Source organism: Pollicipes pollicipes, unplaced genomic scaffold (genome assembly GCF_011947565.3).
Source record: "Pollicipes pollicipes isolate AB1234 unplaced genomic scaffold, Ppol_2.1 Scaffold_2555;HRSCAF=2994_pilon_pilon_pilon, whole genome shotgun sequence".
Taxonomy (NCBI): domain Eukaryota; kingdom Metazoa; phylum Arthropoda; class Thecostraca; order Pollicipedomorpha; family Pollicipedidae; genus Pollicipes; species Pollicipes pollicipes.
Genome location: NW_023596136.1, coordinates 16,608,006 through 16,629,334, shown reverse-complemented (window position 1 = coordinate 16,629,334; position 21,329 = coordinate 16,608,006). Strand labels below are relative to the sequence as shown.

Genomic DNA, 21,329 nt, shown 5'->3' with positions numbered 1-21,329 from the left:
GTATTCTAGCGGTAACGGTGGCTACTCTGGTGTAACGGTGGCCACGACGGCGGGTATGGCGGCTACGGCGGTGGATACGGAGGCTACGGCGGTGGATACGGAGGCTACGGCGGTGGACACGGAGGCTACGGCGGCGGATACGGCGGCGGCTGTGATGGTAACAGCAGCAGCTTCGGTGGTTACAGGCGCAGGTTCGGTGGTTACAACCGTGGTTATGGTGATTACAACCGCGGCTATGGCCAATAAAGATGTCCTCCAGTTGGCTACGTCAGATCGTACAACTCACGCAGCAAGGCATACGGATATGCACTACCGATGTAGCCATTACTCCAGCAGCAAGGGACACAATGAGCACGAATCCAGTCACGTTTAATCCCACGTCTGTATGGAGGCTTTTGCGTGATGTGTTTGTTTGTCCGTTAATAATCGAAGGAAATAAAGTATTCCTGGACATTTTTGCGCAACCGCACACATTTTGTGCATACCATTACCATACCAAGCGAAGACCAATAAGGTCTTCGCTTAAAACCCGGTAATCATTGTCCAAATTAGTGACTTAAGTATCCCTTCCTCTGGAAATAGCGACGACCGCACTGTTTCAACAGAGACAAAACTCCAACGACAAAAAGGCGTTTAGGATAGATAACCCTCATTGCCATATCACGCTGGAGGTATGGGATCGAGCCCGAGCCCGAGCCCGGCATGACAGTTTCTACACTGCCCAGGCTCTGCAGCCACAATCTGCAGTCCCTTGACGCTGGTGTCTCTCTGTCAGTGACCTCAACACGTCATACTGCTTTGGAAGACTGCGTGGTTTTCAATCCCGGCAAGAAGTGTACGCTATGAGGTTGCATAAAATGTTGGGCAAGCGTTCCAACGACAGGCCACGATTCAAAAATCGGTAAATGCATTCATGAAATGTAAGATATGGCCCTTATGCCGATACCTATGGCAGAAGGACGAGATTGCTCCTCTACAGGCCATCATGCTTCAACAGAAGGTGTAGGAGAACCCTGAGTAGAAAACAGAGGAAGCTATTGTTGTTGTTGTTATCGTCGGTTTAAGACGCACCCAGCTGCTGATGCTATATGATGTCGCCTGCCTCTGACCATGGCAGGGAGGGCGGGCACTGTGGGGAATCGAACCCCATACCTCTGATCACCCAGACGCGCAGTGGGTAATGTAGATGCATCAACCACTACTCTTCCGGCACCCCACAGAAGACGCTGACAATGCGTCGTCTGCCTCTCACTTAGGCCAAGTTACCACAGCTTTTCCGAACCCGCCGGCTTAGGTAAACAAAGCACAGGAGGGTAACTTTCATTCAAATACCTTTACCTGAATTCTGATCCCGTGGAGCAGAAAGGCTTCAGATGGTTAGATTGCTGACATCTTCATGAGATTCGTCCCGCTAGGGTGGTCTGTCGCAATATAGTCTAGTGTCTTGTAATTGGTTTTCATTTTCACAATCTTGTCACCAATGGCCTCGCAGGTTTTTTTGTCACCAATCATGTCAGGTAAATCACAAGCTGTTTTGCCTTTGGAGGAGCGGCTGAAGAGCCGTTGTCTAGTTAAACACACATGACGCTGTAATTTCTTGATCGTGTTCTGATTAAGCTGTCAACCTCAACGTTACGCACAGTCGTGCCTGCCTGATCCCGTCGCTAATTTGACTAAGCAAAACTTCGTCTAGATTTTCGTTTTCTGTGACACAAAGAACGGTTAACACTGATATTTGTTCCTACGTTTAAAGGTAATGTTTCATACTTGAAGATATTGAGGCGAGCATCAGATATGATGAGACAAGCTCACTTGAAACTTTTGGTATGCTTCTTCAAGGAGAACATACTTCTTCATCTTTTTCATTAGGTATGATGAGACAAGCTCACTTGAAACTATTGGTATATTTTTGAAGAGGAAAAGACTGCTCAAGACACCATAGCTTTCTTTTCAGTAAATACGCTACCCAAGACGTCATGGTTTGATTACGTCATCGTACCTTGCACAACATTGATTGCGAGTCAACTGACGGCCGTTATATCTGGAAATCATGCTCAGAAACGCCAGATATGAACGCCTCGACAACCACATTTTTGCTTGGCATTGATCGCCGGCTGGCTTATGGAATGACAAGATTTGAATGACGTTATTATGACGTCTTGAATGCGAAGGTAACTTTAAAATATACACTATACCCCGATATACCCCAATAGACACACTCCAATATACCTTTGCCCATTTTCGCGAGCGTGTAGCGAAGAATCTGGGGTGGTTTGGGTCCTCAAAAGGGCAGGATTGTGAACAACACTGAAAGGTCTTCGAGATGGCTATTTCAGTTTAAAATAAAAAATAAACAATTCCTTTAAAATTGGCAGATGAAAGAACCTAGTGAAAAGACGGTGAAACGGTGCTGATAAGAGGTTGGTACGCCACTGTTGAGAGAGTGGCACGCGGATGGCACGTGGGAGATTTACCCCTGGTAGGAGAAACTTAGCGGTGGTGCAGAAATAGCTTGTAAAACTATAGAGTGGTCCTGCGAGCTTGGCATTGGTGTGGCAACGGCAGCAGAAGTTTATCTGGAGACTCAGGAGAGACCAATCCCGTGCAGTATCTGGGTGGTAGATGTCTGGTTACATCTGGTAATATGATTGGACAAATCGACCAGCACCCTGTTACCAGCGTGCAGTGGTAATTGCTTTATTCTATTGTATTTCTTGTAGCATTGTTTGTAGTGTCTTCTTGTATCGTTTTCTTGTATTTCTCTTTTCTTATTTTAAGTTTCTTAAAATTAGTGGTAAAAATGTGGTAAAATTTCCTGGTATGTAAATGTGGAACCCGCCTTTCAAAGTGAGTGTTCCACATTTGTATGGGGTTTTGAAATGAAATCACCCTCTTGAAGGTCATTCAGTGCAGTTCACAGCTCTACCCTTCCAAGAACCTAAACTCCTCTAGTTTCTGAGCTACACGCCCGCGATGATCTGCAGCCTTCTTCGGGGAGACTATTTCAAGATAGCCTAAGCATGAATCACACCATCACGTCATTCAAATCCCGCTTTTCCATTCGTCACTGGGTGATTAAGGCCAAGAAAAATATAATTGTGGAATCTTTCATATCCGGCGTTCCGGCGAAATCAATGCACAATGCCTGACATTGGTCTCTCAATCATTGTTGTGCGAGGTAAGAAAGCGTAATGAAGCCACGGCGTATTGAGGGGCATATTTACTCAACAGATGCATTGTGCTGTCTGGAGAAGTTTGTTCCACTTAAAAGTAGACCGACAGTTGTAAATGAGCTTATTTCACCAATTCCGCTGCTGGCCTCAATAGCTTCAAACATTGTACATTCTCTTTAATGGTACTGCAACAGTTGTGCCAGCTGCTGCACTTCCAGATTTATATATTGGCATCATAGAGCGCCTCTCACGTTTTACTACTACGTACATTTCAACAATGAAACATTTCAACATTTCAATACGTGACAACGATCTTCGAAGTGAAAAAAATAACTGACAATCAGGGCTTTCTGTGAAAAATCAAGGCTTTCTGTGAGATATGGTGTCACTAACTTCCAGAGATCACCACAATGAAGCGTGGCCTCATCCCTTGGCAAAATTTTGAACTCGCCCCTATCAAATTTTCGGATCTTTCTACATTTTGCAACACATTGTATAAGCCGTTGCATTGAGACGTATAACCAGAAGTGTACAGTAATAACCTGTAGGTGGTATTGATTTCTATCAGAGTCAGAGTCTCCCGAATTTTGTTTTGGGGGAGAGAAGTGAGCCCGGATTTGATCGCCTTATGGTGCAATCAAATGCCAAATTATCTCCGTATTTGGGCCACTTCGCTTTGCCTCCTCAAAAAGTCATGTACATTTAGGTTCAAATGCCTCCGTATTTTCATTTAAGATCTGGGGGCTGTGCGATATAAAGAAGCCGCATATTGGGAGGCCGCCCCGAGATATAGCTGTTTTTTTCATGCTCCTTCAGCAAATCTGCGGGGATTTGCACGAGGATGGTGTTTTGCTTTGCCGGACCTGTCATCACGAGAGATGTTAGACACCAGAGGGGGAGCAGGGAAGGGGAGGGGCGCTATAAGCAGGTGAGCTCAGGTGCGGTATGATGGAGCCCTGAGAACCCCAGTGGAACACGATCTTATATCATTAGGCTACATACTGATCTTATCACCATCCTTTGTGTGATGTCGAGACTGCTTATCTCAACAAAAAAGCAAGGACAAGTCGACAAAAACGCACACATAATTCTTGGAATGGTTGCGGAAATTTCACCGCTTTATCCATTATTGGTTTGACATTGTATATTTTAGTGACCTCTTCTTTCTTGCGTTAGAACTTCCATGCTGCAAAGCACAGATCCTTGCTGAAAATTAGGTGAAGAGCCACATACAAATATAAATGTATCTGCAATACGAAATGCATCTATTTTTCTTCGCCAACATTTCATAAGAGATGTATTTTTGCCAGAACATTATTAGGTGAACGCTTCGATCGATCCAGACGACGCTATTCCAAACACTGTGGACGGCGGTTGCCAAGGGAACCATGAAAGAAGGCAGTGCGATACGTATCGTACCGTACGCGTCTGCTGGCGGGTAGGCGCAGGTGGTGGCGGCGTCATTGCCGCAGGGAGAAGTGACATCCGGTTTCCTCAGGTAATGACAGACAACAGCCATGTTTGCCTACGGACGTGTCTAGTTTGTTGGTAGGAAGGTGCTGCTGTGAAGCGATGGTGTTGGACAAGGCAAAGTCGCGCAGTTGACGTCTGTGTTCGGTTCCATGACCCATTTTCCTGACATGTTCTGTAATCTCTCATTTGCCTCCCCCTCAGAGCTTAGCGATAATGTTTGCCGGATAGAGCACAGAGAATTTGGAATCTTCCAGAGTTGGGTGTGGCAGGTGAAAAATAACCGGTGGAGAAAAATTAACTGCAACGACCATGCAGCCGGACACCGACGATGCCGTGACGTAATTGAGAGTTTGGCGGCCGGTCGGGTGCCACGTGGCACACAATCCAAACGAGGATGGTGTCATATTTAATAAACATCACCGTGATCTAGAGGACTGACATTTCAAAACTAATTTATGCCATTTTTCCATACATTAGATCCACCAGAACGTGGATGCATAGCTATTTGACGGTGCAGTGTGTATAGCGGTGGCTGCATGTCGACTGGTTTGGAGCGAAGCTATCAGCTTTTTCCGGATTTGGAATACCCACACCCATCCCACCACGAAATTAGAAAGCCCGCACCCGCCCCGCAAGGCAGTTGTCTCCCAAAAAGCTCGCATGGGCCCGCCAAACTTATTTTTTAATTCAAGTTCACATACGCAGCCTTCTGGTATCATTACTGCCAATACAGGAAGCCTTAAGAAACCTGTATACATATTCATTCCTTCTTTTATGACCTACTTCATGACTTACATTAAGGCACCAATTAGTTTCAGGTACGTATACTTAACATGATCGTAAGATGAGGATCACCGCTAGTCTTCAAATATAAAATAAATCATTGTTACACCCGTGTTTTATGAAATAACACTGAGTGATACCTAAATTTTATCCATTTCAGGAATGTTCTGTACAGGAAGGGAAGGAAGAAGATACGTCATTGAGCCCGGAGCCGAGGTCAAGGACCTAGTGCTAGTGATATGACAGGTGACTAGTGAAAACCAGGCCAGTGCAGTCATTGTGCAACCCAGGATGAATAATATGGGGAAGGGTGTGGTGTAGTGAGGAGGTGGTAAATTATCATAGAACCCTTTTGACCACGCTACAGCATGGCGAACGTCGGGAAATAGTAACGAGCATTTCCTCTAAGATCGGACCACCTCCTTAGTGAAGCTCAGTGGCGCTGGCGGTCAACACTAGGGAAGATAAACTTGCGAAGAGTTAGAACCAACGTTTGTAGACGGGTGGGACAGGTTTTTTGATTGTAGAAACCTGTATCAGGGGAATGGGCTCCATTTCTCTAAAAAGGCTGTTGAACCTTTACGAACGTATCCTGCACGGAAATTAGCTTCTGGGAATGGGAGGATTAATATGGGACACCTAGGTAATGAAAATTCAAAATTGCTGAGCAGTGCGCAACACAGTATCAAACTTGGGTGTTTCCATGCAAATACAAGAAGCATTAGAAACAAGTGTGGCGGGCTCCATGCTCACATGCTTAAAGAGAAATTAGACCAGGTAGTTATTGCTAAATGTCGGATCAGTCACCAGCTTTTTGGGGAAAGTTTACATGAATTTCAAGTATCTGGTTATAATGTGTTCGCTTTTCATAGAAAAGCGAAACGAGAGATGGGATATCAGTATATGCAAGGCAGAATATAAAAGGGCAATCGTAGACAACACGAATAATAGCAATAGTGTACAATTCCTCTGGATAGATTTGGTTGTGTTGAAGGGTGACAAAGTACGCATTGAAATTTTCTATACGCCTCCGAACAGTTAGCAGGATCTGGACACAGGAATATGTGAAGATATAGGCTGGTGTGTGAATGGAAATTGTGCACTGCTTTGAGATTTCACTATCTCAGGCCCGAGTGTTAATTTTGTCCACCTGTCGAATAGCCACAAAAATAGTTTTTCCTTTTCAAGAAAATCTTCTTTACCAGGAAGTGTGCAAGCACACTAGGGGAAATGAGGTATTGGACCTTGTTATGACTAATGAAGGGGGGTTGGTAGATGCTTTGAAATTAGTTACTGGTAAAAAGTGACCATAATATTGTAAGCTTTTCATTGTATCTACGTCATTCAGGTAAGGCTAATGACACACTTATCCAAGCTTTGCTAGGGGTAGATTTGAAGAGATTACAGCCTTTCTTGCTAGCATCCAGTGGGAAGATATTTTAATTGGTCTTACTGCACATAACATGCAGGAAGTATTCGAGGATAACTTAGGACAGAAAAGATGCATTCCCTATAAGAAAATACACGAAAATAGTTCTACGAAGCCTCCATCGCTAATACAGCCAGTGCACAATTTGATGGCGGTAAAGAAGGCATATGTTAGCCAAATGTGCATGACACAGAATAGAACAGGATGGTGCATAAAATTACAACAAAAAAGCTAAAGCAGGTCAGGACAGCCAAAACGTTATCAGGGATGCAGCTAGCAGATACTTGCTGTGGTGACGTTAATTTTCATTTTTTAGCTACTACGAATTCAAGTCTAGTGGATCCTCTTCGGCCCCCTTGAGGAATATGGAAAATATTGAGTGGAGTACAGGGACTTTGTAGGTGCTCTTAGTAGGCGGCTTTCCTCAGTCTTTACAAAGGAAACCATGTGTGATCTCCCAGAAAAAGGCAAAATCTGACTAAAGCCAGCCTTCTTGACTTGGTAGTGACTTAGGTTATATGGCAAGGGATAGCTTGAAGGAAATGAAGGCTAACAAGGTAGCCAGACCTGACCCCATATAAATAATATTGTTGAATAAATGCACTGATACTAAGGCTTATCCCCTCACGTAGTATTTTACACACGCCCGTGTGGCCGGTTGGATACCCTTCGCTCGGGTGGGGGTCAATTTGCCCCCCATCTGAGATCTCAGGAACTAAGAGAGGCAGAGGCACGAAATTTACAGGGTGAGTTGACCTGTACGTGAACTCACTTCCGTCAAAGTTTGAGGCTTCTAGGTCGTGCTCTTCGGGTCAAATAAGGTCAAACAAGGTCAAATTACACGTTGGTCTCCGACAAGCCCCTTGAACCCGATAACTGTTCTAAGCAAAATTTAACATACTCGGCTAATGTCGATAATCTTGCTTGACCTTTTGAAGGTCATGGTGACCAAAATTGTACAAGGCCGCTTTAAGTTTGCATTTGGGTACACGAAAAAAATCATGCTAAGCATCATGTTTCTAAAAATAAAATGTTGACCCGGGTCAGTCTAGGTCAGTGACCTATTCTAACCTTAAGAAGTCTATGGAAGGTGTATAATGCGGTTCCTGTTGTCGATAAATTCGAAATGAGAACCAGGAACTACCCCACACAGCAAGCGCTAGAGAAATAAAACAGGTCGTTTTTGACCTTGGCCTGACCTTTATACCTGACCTTAAATCAATGTAATTAATGCATTGAACTGTTGTGTTGCCTGAGAAAGCATCTCAAAGATGTATCGCTTCGTCTAACACTCCGTTCTTGAATCAGATCGAACAATCCCCTAGAAATTACCTTCCCTGAAACCATGGCCCGAATTTGACCTGCCATAGGTCAGCGACCTTACAAGGTATATATTAATTTTTGATGCCAGACGGTCTGCTATTTAATTGTCTACAGTATACAAAGTTTGGACGCGGCTACGCCGCGTCATTTGGAAACCATTTCGGAAAAACCTTCTGGGCGGGTCAAGTTGGCCCCGCCCAAGCGCGTGTCAACAAATCATTGAGTTGCGTTGGTGCTTAGGTTTTTCCTCTTCTAACAAGTACCTAAAGATCACTGACTTTTTCGAAAGAATCCGAGGGCTGGCACAATGCCAATGTAGTACCAGATTTTTGTAAAGAATCGGACCAAAAAAATGCCAGTAACTATAGATCTGTCAGTCTTTCCACACGAGTATATAAAACTTTGAAAAAATCATTTAGGCTAGCATTCAGTCATACTTAGACGGCCATCAGTTGATAAATAGAAGACGGCGTGGTTTTCTTTCTGTTAGGCTCTATTTGACAAGTCTCCTAGAGGTCATGAACCACGTTACTTGTCAGATAAAGACAAAAGTTGCGATGTAAGCTAACTAGATTTAAGCAAGGTATTTGATAAAGTGCCGCACCAACGTCTGCTATATCAGGCCAAATTACATGGCATTGAGGGAACAACTATTTGCTGGGTAAAGACTTGACTGCTAGACAGGAAACTCAGTGGCACAAGATCTTAATGGGAACTATCAGATAGCGGGGTTCTACAGGCATGGGTGTTGGGCCTTTTGCTCTCTGTTATTTTGCTGAATAATATTGAAAAAATTTACGGAGTAAGGTGCTAAAATTTGTTAACGATATTACATTGGCAGGGGTGCCGGATAATACCAATCAGGTGAAGCAAATTCAACTCGATTTAAATGAAGTGGTGAAGTGGGCTTATCTGCGGCAGATGTCATTCAGTTCCGCTAAGTATAAGGTGATACATTTTGGGTAGTTTTGGCAGCAGAGGCACTAGCTGGCATTAGCATGGGAGGCTGAGAGTTAAACAAGACCGAGGAAAAAAGGGCTTAGGGGTTATGATTTCTAGGGATTTGGTGGGTGAAGAACAATGTGCGGCTGCTAGGAACAAGACACTTCGGATGCTGAGACTTATAACAAGAATGTCCATTACAAGAATTGGAATGCTGTCAGAACCTGTACTTAGCTTGTCAGACCACACTTAAAGCATTGTGTACAGACCTGGTCCTCATGCTTCCAAAAATATGTAGATAGACTGGAAAGAGTACAGCGAAAAGCAATGAGAAACTTAGAACATAAGGATAGGCTCAAGGCCTTGGATTTCTATGCAATGAAATATCGTGGGCTTAGAGGGGATCTAGTAGAGGTATTCAAGATCATGAAAGGGCAAGACGAGAGAAATCGACATGGAGCGGTGGAAATTAGACAGACATATGTCTTAAGTAAATTTTGGCAACTCAAGGCCCAAAAATTGTTGGTACTTAAAAGAAACCAAGTTGCTAAATTCACAAAGGAGCACCAACATATACAAAAGAAAATGGATAGCGTCACATCCAATGGCATTTCATTGGAAAAACATCCAAATATCGTTCATGACCACCAGGAACCACAACACCATTTCCAGTTTCATAGCCAGCAATGGGTACCTGGATCTTGGCCAATTTTGCTGACCTGCATCCAGTATCGACGATTAGAGTTGAACCTAAACCTGTTATTTTAATGCTGGAACTATACTCCGAATGCTTTCAATGCTGGTGTAAGCCTAATTCCTTATGTCAACTTGCTCCGGCATCGTCACGCCACGTGGGAAGTAACAGAAAGCATTTGGTGAAAAAGTGCGCCGTAAATGACCCCGATCCAATGCCTTGCTCCTGGACAGCTGATGATCCATTCAAATGTGACCAGCAATTAATGCGAGATCACCTGTGTTGGAAGCCCGTACGCCACGTAAAAGCCATCTGATGCATCCGAGCTCCTTGAGTTGTTGATGACCAGCCTTGCACTCCGATGTCGTCCTGCGATGAGTTTATTTTGAAGCTATGCTATGCTCGTTGGGACGGATTGGTAATCGGTGTTTTTCTGCGGTTTTCTTCGCGCATAAATACAAAATCAGTGGATAAATATAGCCGAAAGCGCTGCTATAAACGGTTACATCATTTGTGGTAAGGTCTGAGCGGCAGATAATTCAGTTAGTTTACTGTTACGATTTTTGCAGGCATGCACTGGACTTTCAATACAGACCACGCTTTCAATTTAATGCAGGCAATTGTTGATATTTGCTGCTGAACGTATACTGAACGCAGTTCAAAAGGGTGTCCCACGTCCCTAGCACCGGTTTGCTCTGTACTACTATTTTGTCTCGAAATCCTTAAGACAAGCTCAGAAATTTGATTTCAGGTAGCCGCTTCGGCAGGGAAATCTCGTTGAGGCCCTCCCTACCAGCATAAAATCAATAATTTATATTTCTCTGGCCCGAAAAAAATTCGGTTGAAGCAGCACATTAATTTAAAGCTGGTTGTAAGATCACGAGTTTGGCTGAATGACTAGACAAACAGAAAGTATAGTGCTATCATGTACTAACTCTTTCTTTCATTTTCTGAGCCAGGAACATGTAATTCAAAAACCTGTGTCGTGCCTTCTACCAACGACACATGCTCCCGCCCAGTTTTTCAACTCTGAGATGAAATTCATCCAAAATTAGGATGAATGTTATGATAGTATCGGTTATTAGGTCAATTGACATTTTATGAGCCTGGAAAGGAGCGATGGCTTCTTCCATAGCAATCTTGATGAGTGCGAATTGTTCAAAATCAATTTGTCAACGTGGTCTGTTCTTTTTCAACTTTGTTTGCGGAATATTGGGTTGGGTGATGCACTGTGTTGGCTGTTTGTGCATTATGTGGAAGTGAGAATACTGACATATACTAGTTAAAAGGATCTTTTCTAAATTGAGACATTTATTGAACATTTCCATGATTAATTGAATTAATTAATTAAATGAATTATAATTTTCATTTGATTGCTTTTCAATCGGCTCATTCACTATGAGCGGACAAATGTGAAAACCCGGTCCGGTCTTAGGCCATCTATTGTGAAAATTTCTGATCCGGTCCAATCCAGCCTACGGATGGATCCAATCCGTGAAGTGCTCTACCACACAGGCCGTGGATCGCCGCGCGGTACTCCCAAAAATAACGCCGCCGCTCCAAAGCCAGAAATGTTGGCAACACGGCTGTGGTGTCAGTCCTGTGTCAAAACACGCGCAATATGTGCCATTTGTGTGCTAAAAATGTGGGCACGATCGCACGACAGACCGGAGAGGCATCCAAAAGAAACGTATGGGGGGGGGGGGGGGGAGGGGGTGTCGTATCGAACAACATAACAGGGCGAGGCTTAAGCTTTACCAATGTCCTTATAAAAATTAAATACAAAGACAACTTTAATCCTGCAAATATAAATTCTGTGCTTCACTAAATTGAGTAGGCAATGTGGGTGACATTCAAGGGCATATCTGAAAACGGAAGGAAAACGAAGCCGCGGCCGATGCAATGTAATGGACCAAGACATTTCGGGTGGAAATATCCGGCGCATCGCAACAAACCGAATTTTCACTGCCGAGGACATGTCCGTGTTTTGTAATGAAAAGTTTGTATCCACGGAGCCATCCAATGCCAAGTCAGCTGACGGTGGCCCACCTCTGACACCTGGACATGTCGGCTTCAACAAAGCTTGGTCTAGTGTTTTCTCTGGCTCGGAACGCCATTTTGAGGACATTCAACCAATCGTAGCAACCATTTTTTTTTTGTATTTTAGATGGTTCTTCAGTTTTCATTTGTAAAAAGTGGTACTTTTTGCATCTACTTTTTGCATGCATCTTTTACTGCATCTAGGAGTGTTGATCAAGGACACGCCATTTAACGAAGTGATCTGTTTTTAAGGGAATATTCCTCAGTTGAAGATATTGAAGCAAACTTCAGATACGACAAAATAAGCTCACTTATAACCGTTGTTGAAGTTTTGAGGGAAAAGGACTGCTCCAGAGAACACAATTTCTTTGTTTAGTAAACATAATCCTCAATACGGCAATGTTCGATTACGTCATCCTACCATCATCGTACCACGGACGCCAGACAGGAACGACTCGTCAACTGTATTTTTCTTAGCCTTGATCACCGCGTGGCTTAGGAAATGGCAGGATTTGAATGACGTTGTTATGGCGTCATGGACGCCTAGGTGACTTAAAATAATCTTCCCGAAATAGTCTGTATTTCATCATATCTGATGCTTGCTTTGTTATCTTCAAATGTGAAACATTCTCTTTCCCCTTTGATCCGACCCGATCCTTTCTTATATATAAGAAAGATTCGGGATGTCTTCGATGCCTCGTGTACAATAGGAGACATCGAATCCTCCTGGGAAGGAGCTCCCTCATCACACGCCATCTGTTCCGTCGGAACCTAGGCCATACATAGCATTCGTAATGTGATTTGATACTTCGTTTAAAAAGTCACCATCATCACCTTACCTGCCATCTGTCACATGAGATAGTCCTGGCATCGCGAGACAATCCCACGCTTTGTGACTGGGTTGGCCGACCATCGTAGGATGTACATTTTTGCGGGCGTGTAGCGAAGAAACCAGAGGGGCTTTGGTTTAAAGAATGGCTTGGCCGTGAACCGCACCAAATGAGGTTCAGTATGGCTATTTCAATTCAAATCGCGCACAAATGACTTTCCAAGCACAGACATCTGAAGTACTGAGATGTACAAAAATATACGATACACGTATATAAAGCAAAGCCCGAGTTGTAAAAAGCGTCACTACTTCGATTTAAAAATAAACGAGATGTCTTGTTCTCCATATGCTTGAACCTTACCAGTTTGGAAAAACGTGGGTGGGCATCTCCACGCCGAATTACCCAGCGAGCACCGAATCGGCCCTTCCACGCGCAGGAATTGGCCGCCGTTCCCTCAGCCTCCTACTTCCCCAGCGTCGGATGTTTGGTGCTGTCTGAAGCGGCACGCAACGGCGGGGGAGGGAAAATGCTGATTATCAGCCCGTGCGGGGTGTGACAAATAGCCGCTGGGTGCCCTTTTCAAAGTAATGTCTGAAGAAGCGTGCGACCATTCGAGTTCATTGTGCGTGGCAAAGACCATGATGCGATACTCGGTTATATACTCCATTGGAACCACTCGGTTAAGTGTAGCAGGTTTCTTACTGCTGACCTGATATTAATACTAGTGTAAACTTCGCTCGTGGCAGTCTTTCTCGCAGGGCAGCCAAAAATACATATTTTTCGATTACAAATTTCATTCTTCAGCAGCCCGCACCAAACAACTCACACCACATTGTCCACGTGCACAGGCAAAAGCAGCCTTGCGTCTTCGAGTCCAGTCCTCGGGTATGAGCCTACATGGTCACAAACGGTGCGCCTTATATAACGCGGGCATCGGAAACGAGTCACGGTCACATGTTACGGAAGTGATGTGATAATTAATCAACGAGAGATGAGCGCGACATCCTACGATGGTCGGCCAACCCAGTCACAAAGCGTGTGATTGCCTCGCGATGCCAGGACTATCTCATGTGACAGATGGCAGGTAAGGTGATGATGGTGACTTTTTAAACGAAGTATCAAATCACATTACGAATGCTATGTATGGCCTAGGTTCCGACGGAACAGATGGCGTGTGATGAGAGAGCTCCTTCCCAGGAGGATTCGATGTCTCCTATTGTGCACGAGGCATCGAAGACATCCCGAATCTTTCTCATATATAAGAAAGGATCGGGTCGGATCAAAGGGGAAAGAGAATGTTTCACATTTGAAGGTAACAAAGCAAGCATCAGATATGATGAAACAAGCTCACTTATAACTACCGGTATGCTTACAAGTGGAAAAGACTGATCCAGACAGCACGATTTTATGTTAAGTAAATATGCTCCTCAGCGCGTTATGGTTTGATTACGTTATCGTACCATGTGCAACATCGATTGAGAACCAGCTAACGGTCGCTATAGCTGGACCGCGTTAGCGAACGCCTGATATGAACGTCTCGACAATCATATTTCGTTGGCCTTGATTGCCGCATGGCTTATGAAATGGCAGGATTTGGGTGACGTTATTATGACGTCATGAATGTCGAGATGATTTTGAAATGCTCTCCCCGATATACCTCTCCCCATTTTCGCGGGCGCGTAGTTTAGAAACTAGAGGGGCTTAGGTCTTAAGGAAGGCCAATGTGACCAGCTCCGAAAGGTCTTCAAAATGTATTTTTTACGGCTCAAAACCCTTCATGAATATGAGACACTACCTTTAGTACATACTAAGTATCAATGCACAGCCTCAACCACAGAATTGTGTCCTGGCGCACGCGTTCTACTGACGACGGCCCAGCCGGCTTCACTCAGTGCGTGGCGGACCGGCGAGGAATGCGGGGGCGGTGCGGTGCAGTAGCCGGGTGCTGATTGGGCATCTGTGCTTGCAGTGGCGGCCGCTACGACCTCTCCATTCGGGTCAGTGGACGCGCACTTGAACAGCTGGCTGAAATTTCAACGTCTGGGCAGTTGAGATGATATTGAGAGCAGCACGCCCACTGGCTGCCTGGTACGGGTTACCTGAGACGGTCGGTGATAAAATCACGGCAGAGGCCCGTCTCCACTCGCTCGGGCCGACGGCAGCCAGAGTCGACTCTGTTACCGTGGCCGCAGCGTGTCAGTCTTCGACTCAGGTGGTGACTCGTTGATCCGCATGAAACTGCGTGATACATATGGTACTGCGTGCTCCTGTGATACTAATAGATCCGCCGGCCTGGGTGAGCCTTGTTCCAATCTCGCCGGATGTGTTGTTGATGATGAGGCCTGAGTTCGTTGGGGCTCGAACACGTAGGTCTGGCCTGTATCCTGGGTAGGGCCGACTCTGGCGAGCTGTACCTAGTAGCCCGATGACGTGAAAGGGCCTAGTGATGATGTGACCAAAGGTGAGCAGGCACTGCCTCAATCAAAGGACGACGTTCGAACCATGATACCAGAGCACGGTCAGCGGTCCCACAGCGGGTGAGCTGTCTTCGTGCGGTTCGCCATGAGCTGGCTCACTGGCTGATTTCGGAATTTCTGAGCGAGGTGGAGCGTTCGGGTTCCAATAGGATGTCGGCAGCATTTGGTTTATGCACCTCGGCCAGATGTTGGGGCGACGAGGAGCACTATCAAATGGTTGCTACGCTAGTGGGCACTGCAGGCAGCGTGTGAACAGGAACGGGTGGTGTGTTCGTGGGGTACTTCCACGGTCGTGGGGTTCGTTCACTGAACGTTTATTGTCCGGCAGTGACAGAAGTACTTGCGTCATCTGCCTTAGCGAGGTGCCGTGTCGTTTAAGTTACGTTAGTACATGAGGTGCCAGGGATCAATGGAAGCTAACTGGGCGGAAACCCGCGCCCGTACCCGTATTTAAACTCATACACATTCTTGCGCGAGACTTTGTCAAAGGCTTCGCAGGGAATTATGGAGACGTCAGCGCCCGTACCTTCAATATAACATGTTTTGCCATTGCAAAGGCATATCCAGGACATCAGTGTTTGTTTTTTTTTAAGGATTTGTGCAATTTTGATTAAGGAACCATTTTGACTTAGGCTCTCCTTCTGCTCCGCTCCAAGAACGGAGGACAGATTTAGTTTCCCCGGACGGGTATTTTGGAAGCTAAAGCATTGGAGGTTGTTTGGAGTACGACAATGTCGTTGAGTGTGGCCTATTTCTGTACAGATATCACATATGGGGCGACCATCGCTTGCCCATTGATAGCGTGAACGCGCATGATAAGGCTTATTTTCCAGCGAGTTTGGAGGATGACGCGGAGACTGAAACGAAGGTGGACCAACACTGGAAATATCGTTGTTGGAAGCTGCTATTGCCCGGCCGTTCAGACGGCTGAGACTGATGTGATAGTGCAGAAGGTTATGGATGTCTCTGCGACGGTTCATTTCGAGGCATATATCCTCGACTTTGTGGAAGACTTTGACCCTGTGGTAGGTAGCTGATACCTATTTCGAGACTCTGTGCAACCTTGATCCTGAGTGGCTCCGCTAAGTTTAAACTTTTCATAAGCAGATACGTTACGGACTATGTCATGGGTTTGTCAGTGAGGCCTATCGTTCCTCCACACATTTCAACAGCGTGGTCAGTTTGTTGTTCGCAAAAACAGCATTGGCAGATTCCTGAAGCGTATAAAGCTTGTTTATGGATGATGCCACGAGCCAACCTACCGTCAGTTACTCCTTTTTGGAACACTTCCACTAGAAAACGCTGAACTTCGGGGCTAGACACATCATCAAAAGCCTCGGATGCTATCGCCTAAAGCTTCTAACAAATTTTTGCACGTCTTCCTAAAAGCTCTTCGCGTTCCCAGTTCCCACGAGTTCTGTAAAATTATGGTTAACTTGACGCAACTTCATGTCAGCGCAATAAGGATCCCATACCTAACTATCGGTGACGAAGTCTGTTGCGGATATCTTTTCAGCAAATTTGGGGATTTTCATTAAAAACCCCACGTACATATTTTCCTACAGGTCCACGCAGAGTAAGAGTTGGCAAAAGTCGCAAGCCTTTAGTCTGTTGTGCAAAAGATGATGTCCGTATCCCATGCCCAAGAATGGGATTTTGACCAACGATCTCCTTTGAACGTTCTAAAGTGTTTTGTGAGCCTTTCAGTCCTAATTTTGTTTGACATTTCCTGCATGGTTTGTGCAATAAGCTGTCCCTCCGCAGGTGTATGTGTACGTGCAGTCATCTTTGTCAGGAAGTCGTAACGCACACAAATACGAGGAACACTGTCACACGTTTAGATACTGACCCAAGCGTTCAAGGATAGCTGAAGGATGAGTTGGTTCGCGATTTCGAAAAAGCTTGAAGACTGACGAGTTGGAAACGGGTGTTTGCAACTCCGAGTAACTTGATGTCAAGTTGTAGCAAATTTTTTACTACTTGCGGGATAGACAAGTGTAGACCTCCCTCGTGTCCGTCTTTCTGACAAGTCAGCCAAAGAACGTTGTGTCCGACCAAAGGTTCTATTGCCCTGTGACTCACACCCAACAACACTCACACTATACTGTCCACGTGTACGGCCAACAGCAGCCTTGCGCGTCCGAGTCCGGTCTTCGAGTATACGTCTACATGCTAGAAAATCATGTGCCTTATATACTGCGTCCATCGCGGACGAATCCTGGTCACATCTTATGGAAATTATGTGGTAATTAACCAATGAGAATCGAGTACGGATATCGTATGATGTTCGGGTAAGCTTATCACAGAGCATGGGATTGCTGTGGTAAGCCAGAACTGTTTCATGCAATAGATGGCTAGCCGGGCGCTGAGAGCGACTTTTTAAAGGAAGTATCAAATCACATTAGGGATGTTATATATAGTTAAGGTTCCGGCGGAATAGATGACATGCGATGGGTGACCTCCTGAAGGCTGACAGCGAGTGTTCCACATTTCTATGAGAGGTTGAATTGAAATAGCCATCTTGGAAACCTCTCGGGGTTGTTCACAGTCCTGCGCTTTTTAAGACCCAAGCCCCTTTTTTCTAAACCACGCGCCCACGAAAATGTGGAAAAGTATATCGGAGAACGTTTTAAAATCACCTTGGATTCATGACGTCATAATAACATCATTCTAATTTTGCTATTCTATAAACCATGCGGTGATCTACGCCAAACATATAATTGTCGAGGCGTTAACATCTGGTGATGGTGAGCGCGATTTCCAGACATAACGGTTGTTAATTGGCTCTCAATCAATTTCGTGCAAGGTACGGTGACGTAATCAAACCATGATGCATTGAGCAGCATATTTACTTAACAGCAAATTAAGCCATCTGGAGCAGTCTTTTCTACTTCACAAGCTTACCAATAATTATAAGTGAGCTTGTTTCCTCATCTCTGATGCTTGCTTCAATGTCTTCAAAGGTGAAGAAACATTCACTTTGAATGTCCTTGGTACTTTTTGTCCTAGAAACTGTTTAGGATTCCAGAGACTTGATGTATCTAGGTATCTGGAGGTTTTTAGAAATCTGGAGACCTTTAGTGTCGTGTGGTATAACTTTGTTACCTTTAGCAGCGCCAAGAAGCTTTGAATGAGTGGTCAGAGTTAGATGCTCCTTTGGCAACCCAGGCGATTAGCATAAAAGAAAATTCACACGTAAACTGTGCCAGAGCAGTTGAGAACCAGTGGCGTGCTGTCCTAGTACAAATATCAGTCGTCAGTGAAAGTTTGATGAAAGCGATATGCCCACATCACCAGCAAGACCAATTGGTGCAATATCAGGAAGAAAAAAATATTGCCATAGCTGTGAACACGCACGCCAATGTGCTAGTTAAACAGCATCAAAGAGAAAGCAACCACGTAACCGGCGACTACCAGCCGTGTTAATCCAGAAAGACAGTCTGCACGGCTTCTTGAAAGTTAACACGCGCCCGGGTGGCCGGCTAGATACCCTTCGCTCGGGTGGGGGAGGGGTCAATTTCCCCCTCCCCCCTGAGATCTCGGGAACTAAGAAAGCTAGAGACACAAAATTTGCAGGGTGTCTTGACCTGTACGTGAAATCATTTAGGTCAAATTTCGAGTTTCCTAGGTCATGACATTCAGGTCACATAGGGTCAAACAAGGTCAAATTCCAGGTTGGTCTCCAATGTGCCCCCAGAACTTAGGCAGCTTTTTCTAAGCAAAAGCTCACAAGCGCATTTGAGGTCAATGACCTTTTTTGACCATTTGAAGGTCGTGGTAACCAAAATGATACAAGACTGGTCGGAGTTTTGTATTTGAATAAACGACAAAGATTACGCTATGCAGTATGTTCCCAAAACAAAATGTAGAAATCTGGCGTCAATGACCTGTTCTGACATCTAAGAAATCAATCGAAGATGTATAATGCGGCTCCTGCTATCAATAAATTGGGAAGGAGCGCCAAAAGCTATCCAATATAGCAAGCCCTGGGTAATAAATCAGGTTGGTTTTGACCTTGGTCTCACCTTCATATTCGACCTGAGGTCAACGTAATTTGCTTTTTCAATATTTTTGGTGCCTGAGAAAACATCTTAGAGATGAATGACTTAGTCAAACACTCCGTTGTTGTATCAGATTGAACGATTCCCTAGAAATTGCCTTCGCTGAAACCATGGCCTGACTCTAACCTGCAATAGGTCAGCGACCTTACAAGGTACATCAAATTTTGTGTATGTCAAACGATCTGCTATTCCATTGTCTACAACTATACAAAATTTGGCGCGGCTACGCCGCGCTGTTCGGAAACCATTCCGGAAAAACCTTCGAGGGGTCAATTTGACCCCCCACCCGAGCGCGTGCTAAGGAAGCCCAATGCACGTATGGCAGGAAGTGAGCTAATGCGGAGTTTCCCCCATCAAAGTAGTCCGCAATGATGCCACCAAATTTTAACCAGCTGTGGACCCGGTCATACCAAGCAGCGCGCACTTGGCGAAAGGAGAGCATCGGAAGGCATTTTAGCGCCCTGGTGCTCACACCCGGCAGCACCAGCACCTTTTTACCATGCGCATGGTCATGTCTCCTCTCATTCGAAAAAAGCCCGGAGACGGCGATATCGGGAAGATGATCAGACTGAGCAGTTCGCTAACGTGGCACCTTTGAAGAGAAATCGGTGAATAAGCAAAAGTCAATCTTTTGGTGAGGACGGCCGGCGGTGTGGAAGAGTTGGTTTTATCACTTGTCCGACAAGGGTGAGATTTAAAGTAGTATAAATACCAAATTTCATTAAAATTAAACGACATATAGGTCTGGAAAGTTTTTAAAGACACCGTTCGCGTAAGTTTAGCGTTTCACTGACACAGTCGGAGAGGTGTGCCTCATCCCCAATCCAAATACTGAAGGACTACAAAATTAACATGGCCAAAAAATTAGAAAAATAATTCGAATGGAACCTCCGCCAGCCACCGGCGGCCTCCAACGGCCTCTTACTTCGGCATAAACCCTGAAATGAGAGATTGTAAACAGATTGACACGAACAAGGCTGAGTTCCGGCCGTAAAAACTATATCAGAGCTGATAAAAAACTAACCCAACAATTCCCTTCTGTAACAACCGCATACTTTGACCATATCACCATTTCACAAATAGGTAATAGAAAAGGAGCACAGGGTACAACACTTAAATGGCCTCCAGCACTTTCAGCACGAATCCAGGGCTCGACACTCCTTTACGAACGGCAAAAGAGGCCGAACAAATAAGCGGTGGAAAGGGTGTTTCCGCAAGTCGAAAGGGTGTTTATGAATAAGATCCCGCGTGCTATAAGGAAGGAAAAATAAGGGGATGCAAACAGCTTTTCCAGAAAGGTGATGCCAGCAGATGGACGCCTTATATGAAGGACTGTACCAACCTTCCCGATACAGGCCGCATAAGAAGGCGCACCAGGGACGCATACGTTTGGAAACCTGGTGATAAAGCACGTGTACAAGGGTGACATTGTCGGTCCCCTCGAATTAAAGGGGGTGTTTCACTCCCTTTAATTGAAGAGTAATGGAGAGAGCCCCACGTCTGTATGCGGTTTTGAACTGAATTGGACATCTTAAAGATAATTTGGTGCAGTTGACAGCCCAGCCCTTCTCAATCTCTCCTCTTGCAGTTTCTGAGCTTTAGGCCCGCGAGGACGTGCAGACGTTTTCGTGCACATGATGCCAAGGTCATCCAGGCATCGATGATGCCACAAGAACGTCATTTAAATCCCATCATCCCATTGGTCATGCTGTAACCGAGGCCAAGAAAAATATAGTTGTCGAGCCGTTCACATTTGGCGTTTGTGAGCACCATTTCTAGATACAACGGCCGTCAATTGGCTCTGAATGACTGTTGTGCAAGGTACGATGACGCCATCGAACAATGACGCATTCTAGATCATTTATCATAAACTGAACAATTTGTTGTCTGGAGCAGCCTGTTTCACTTTACAAGATGCCAATGCTTATAAGTAAGCTTATTTCATCATAAATGATTGCTTCAATATCTTAAACGTGAAACATCCCCTTTAAACGCTTCCTTGCTAGAAACACCAACACGACCGTGACCTGACATCAAACTGCCGTGACTCGCCCAAATTTAAACCTGAGCGATACAAACCCTGAATGGCATATATCACAATAAA

General features: G+C 45.0%; 1 protein-coding gene across 2 annotated transcripts in view; it reads left to right on the top strand.

The window, feature by feature from the left end:
• Positions 1–4,588: 4,588 nt before the first annotated feature.
• LOC119107863 (thymidine kinase 2, mitochondrial) overlaps positions 4,589–21,329 on the top strand; it is a 37,064-nt gene continuing 20,323 nt past the window's right edge. The window contains exons 1-2 of one of the 2 annotated variants that reach the window (XM_037231432.1): positions 4,589–4,671; positions 5,590–5,675. In XM_037231432.1, the coding sequence (XP_037087327.1) occupies positions 5,669–5,675 (7 nt within the window). In that variant the 5' untranslated portion in view covers positions 4,589–4,671; positions 5,590–5,668. The remainder of the gene's footprint in view (positions 4,672–5,589; positions 5,676–21,329) is intronic. The other variant, XM_037231440.1, reaches the window with a different exon arrangement.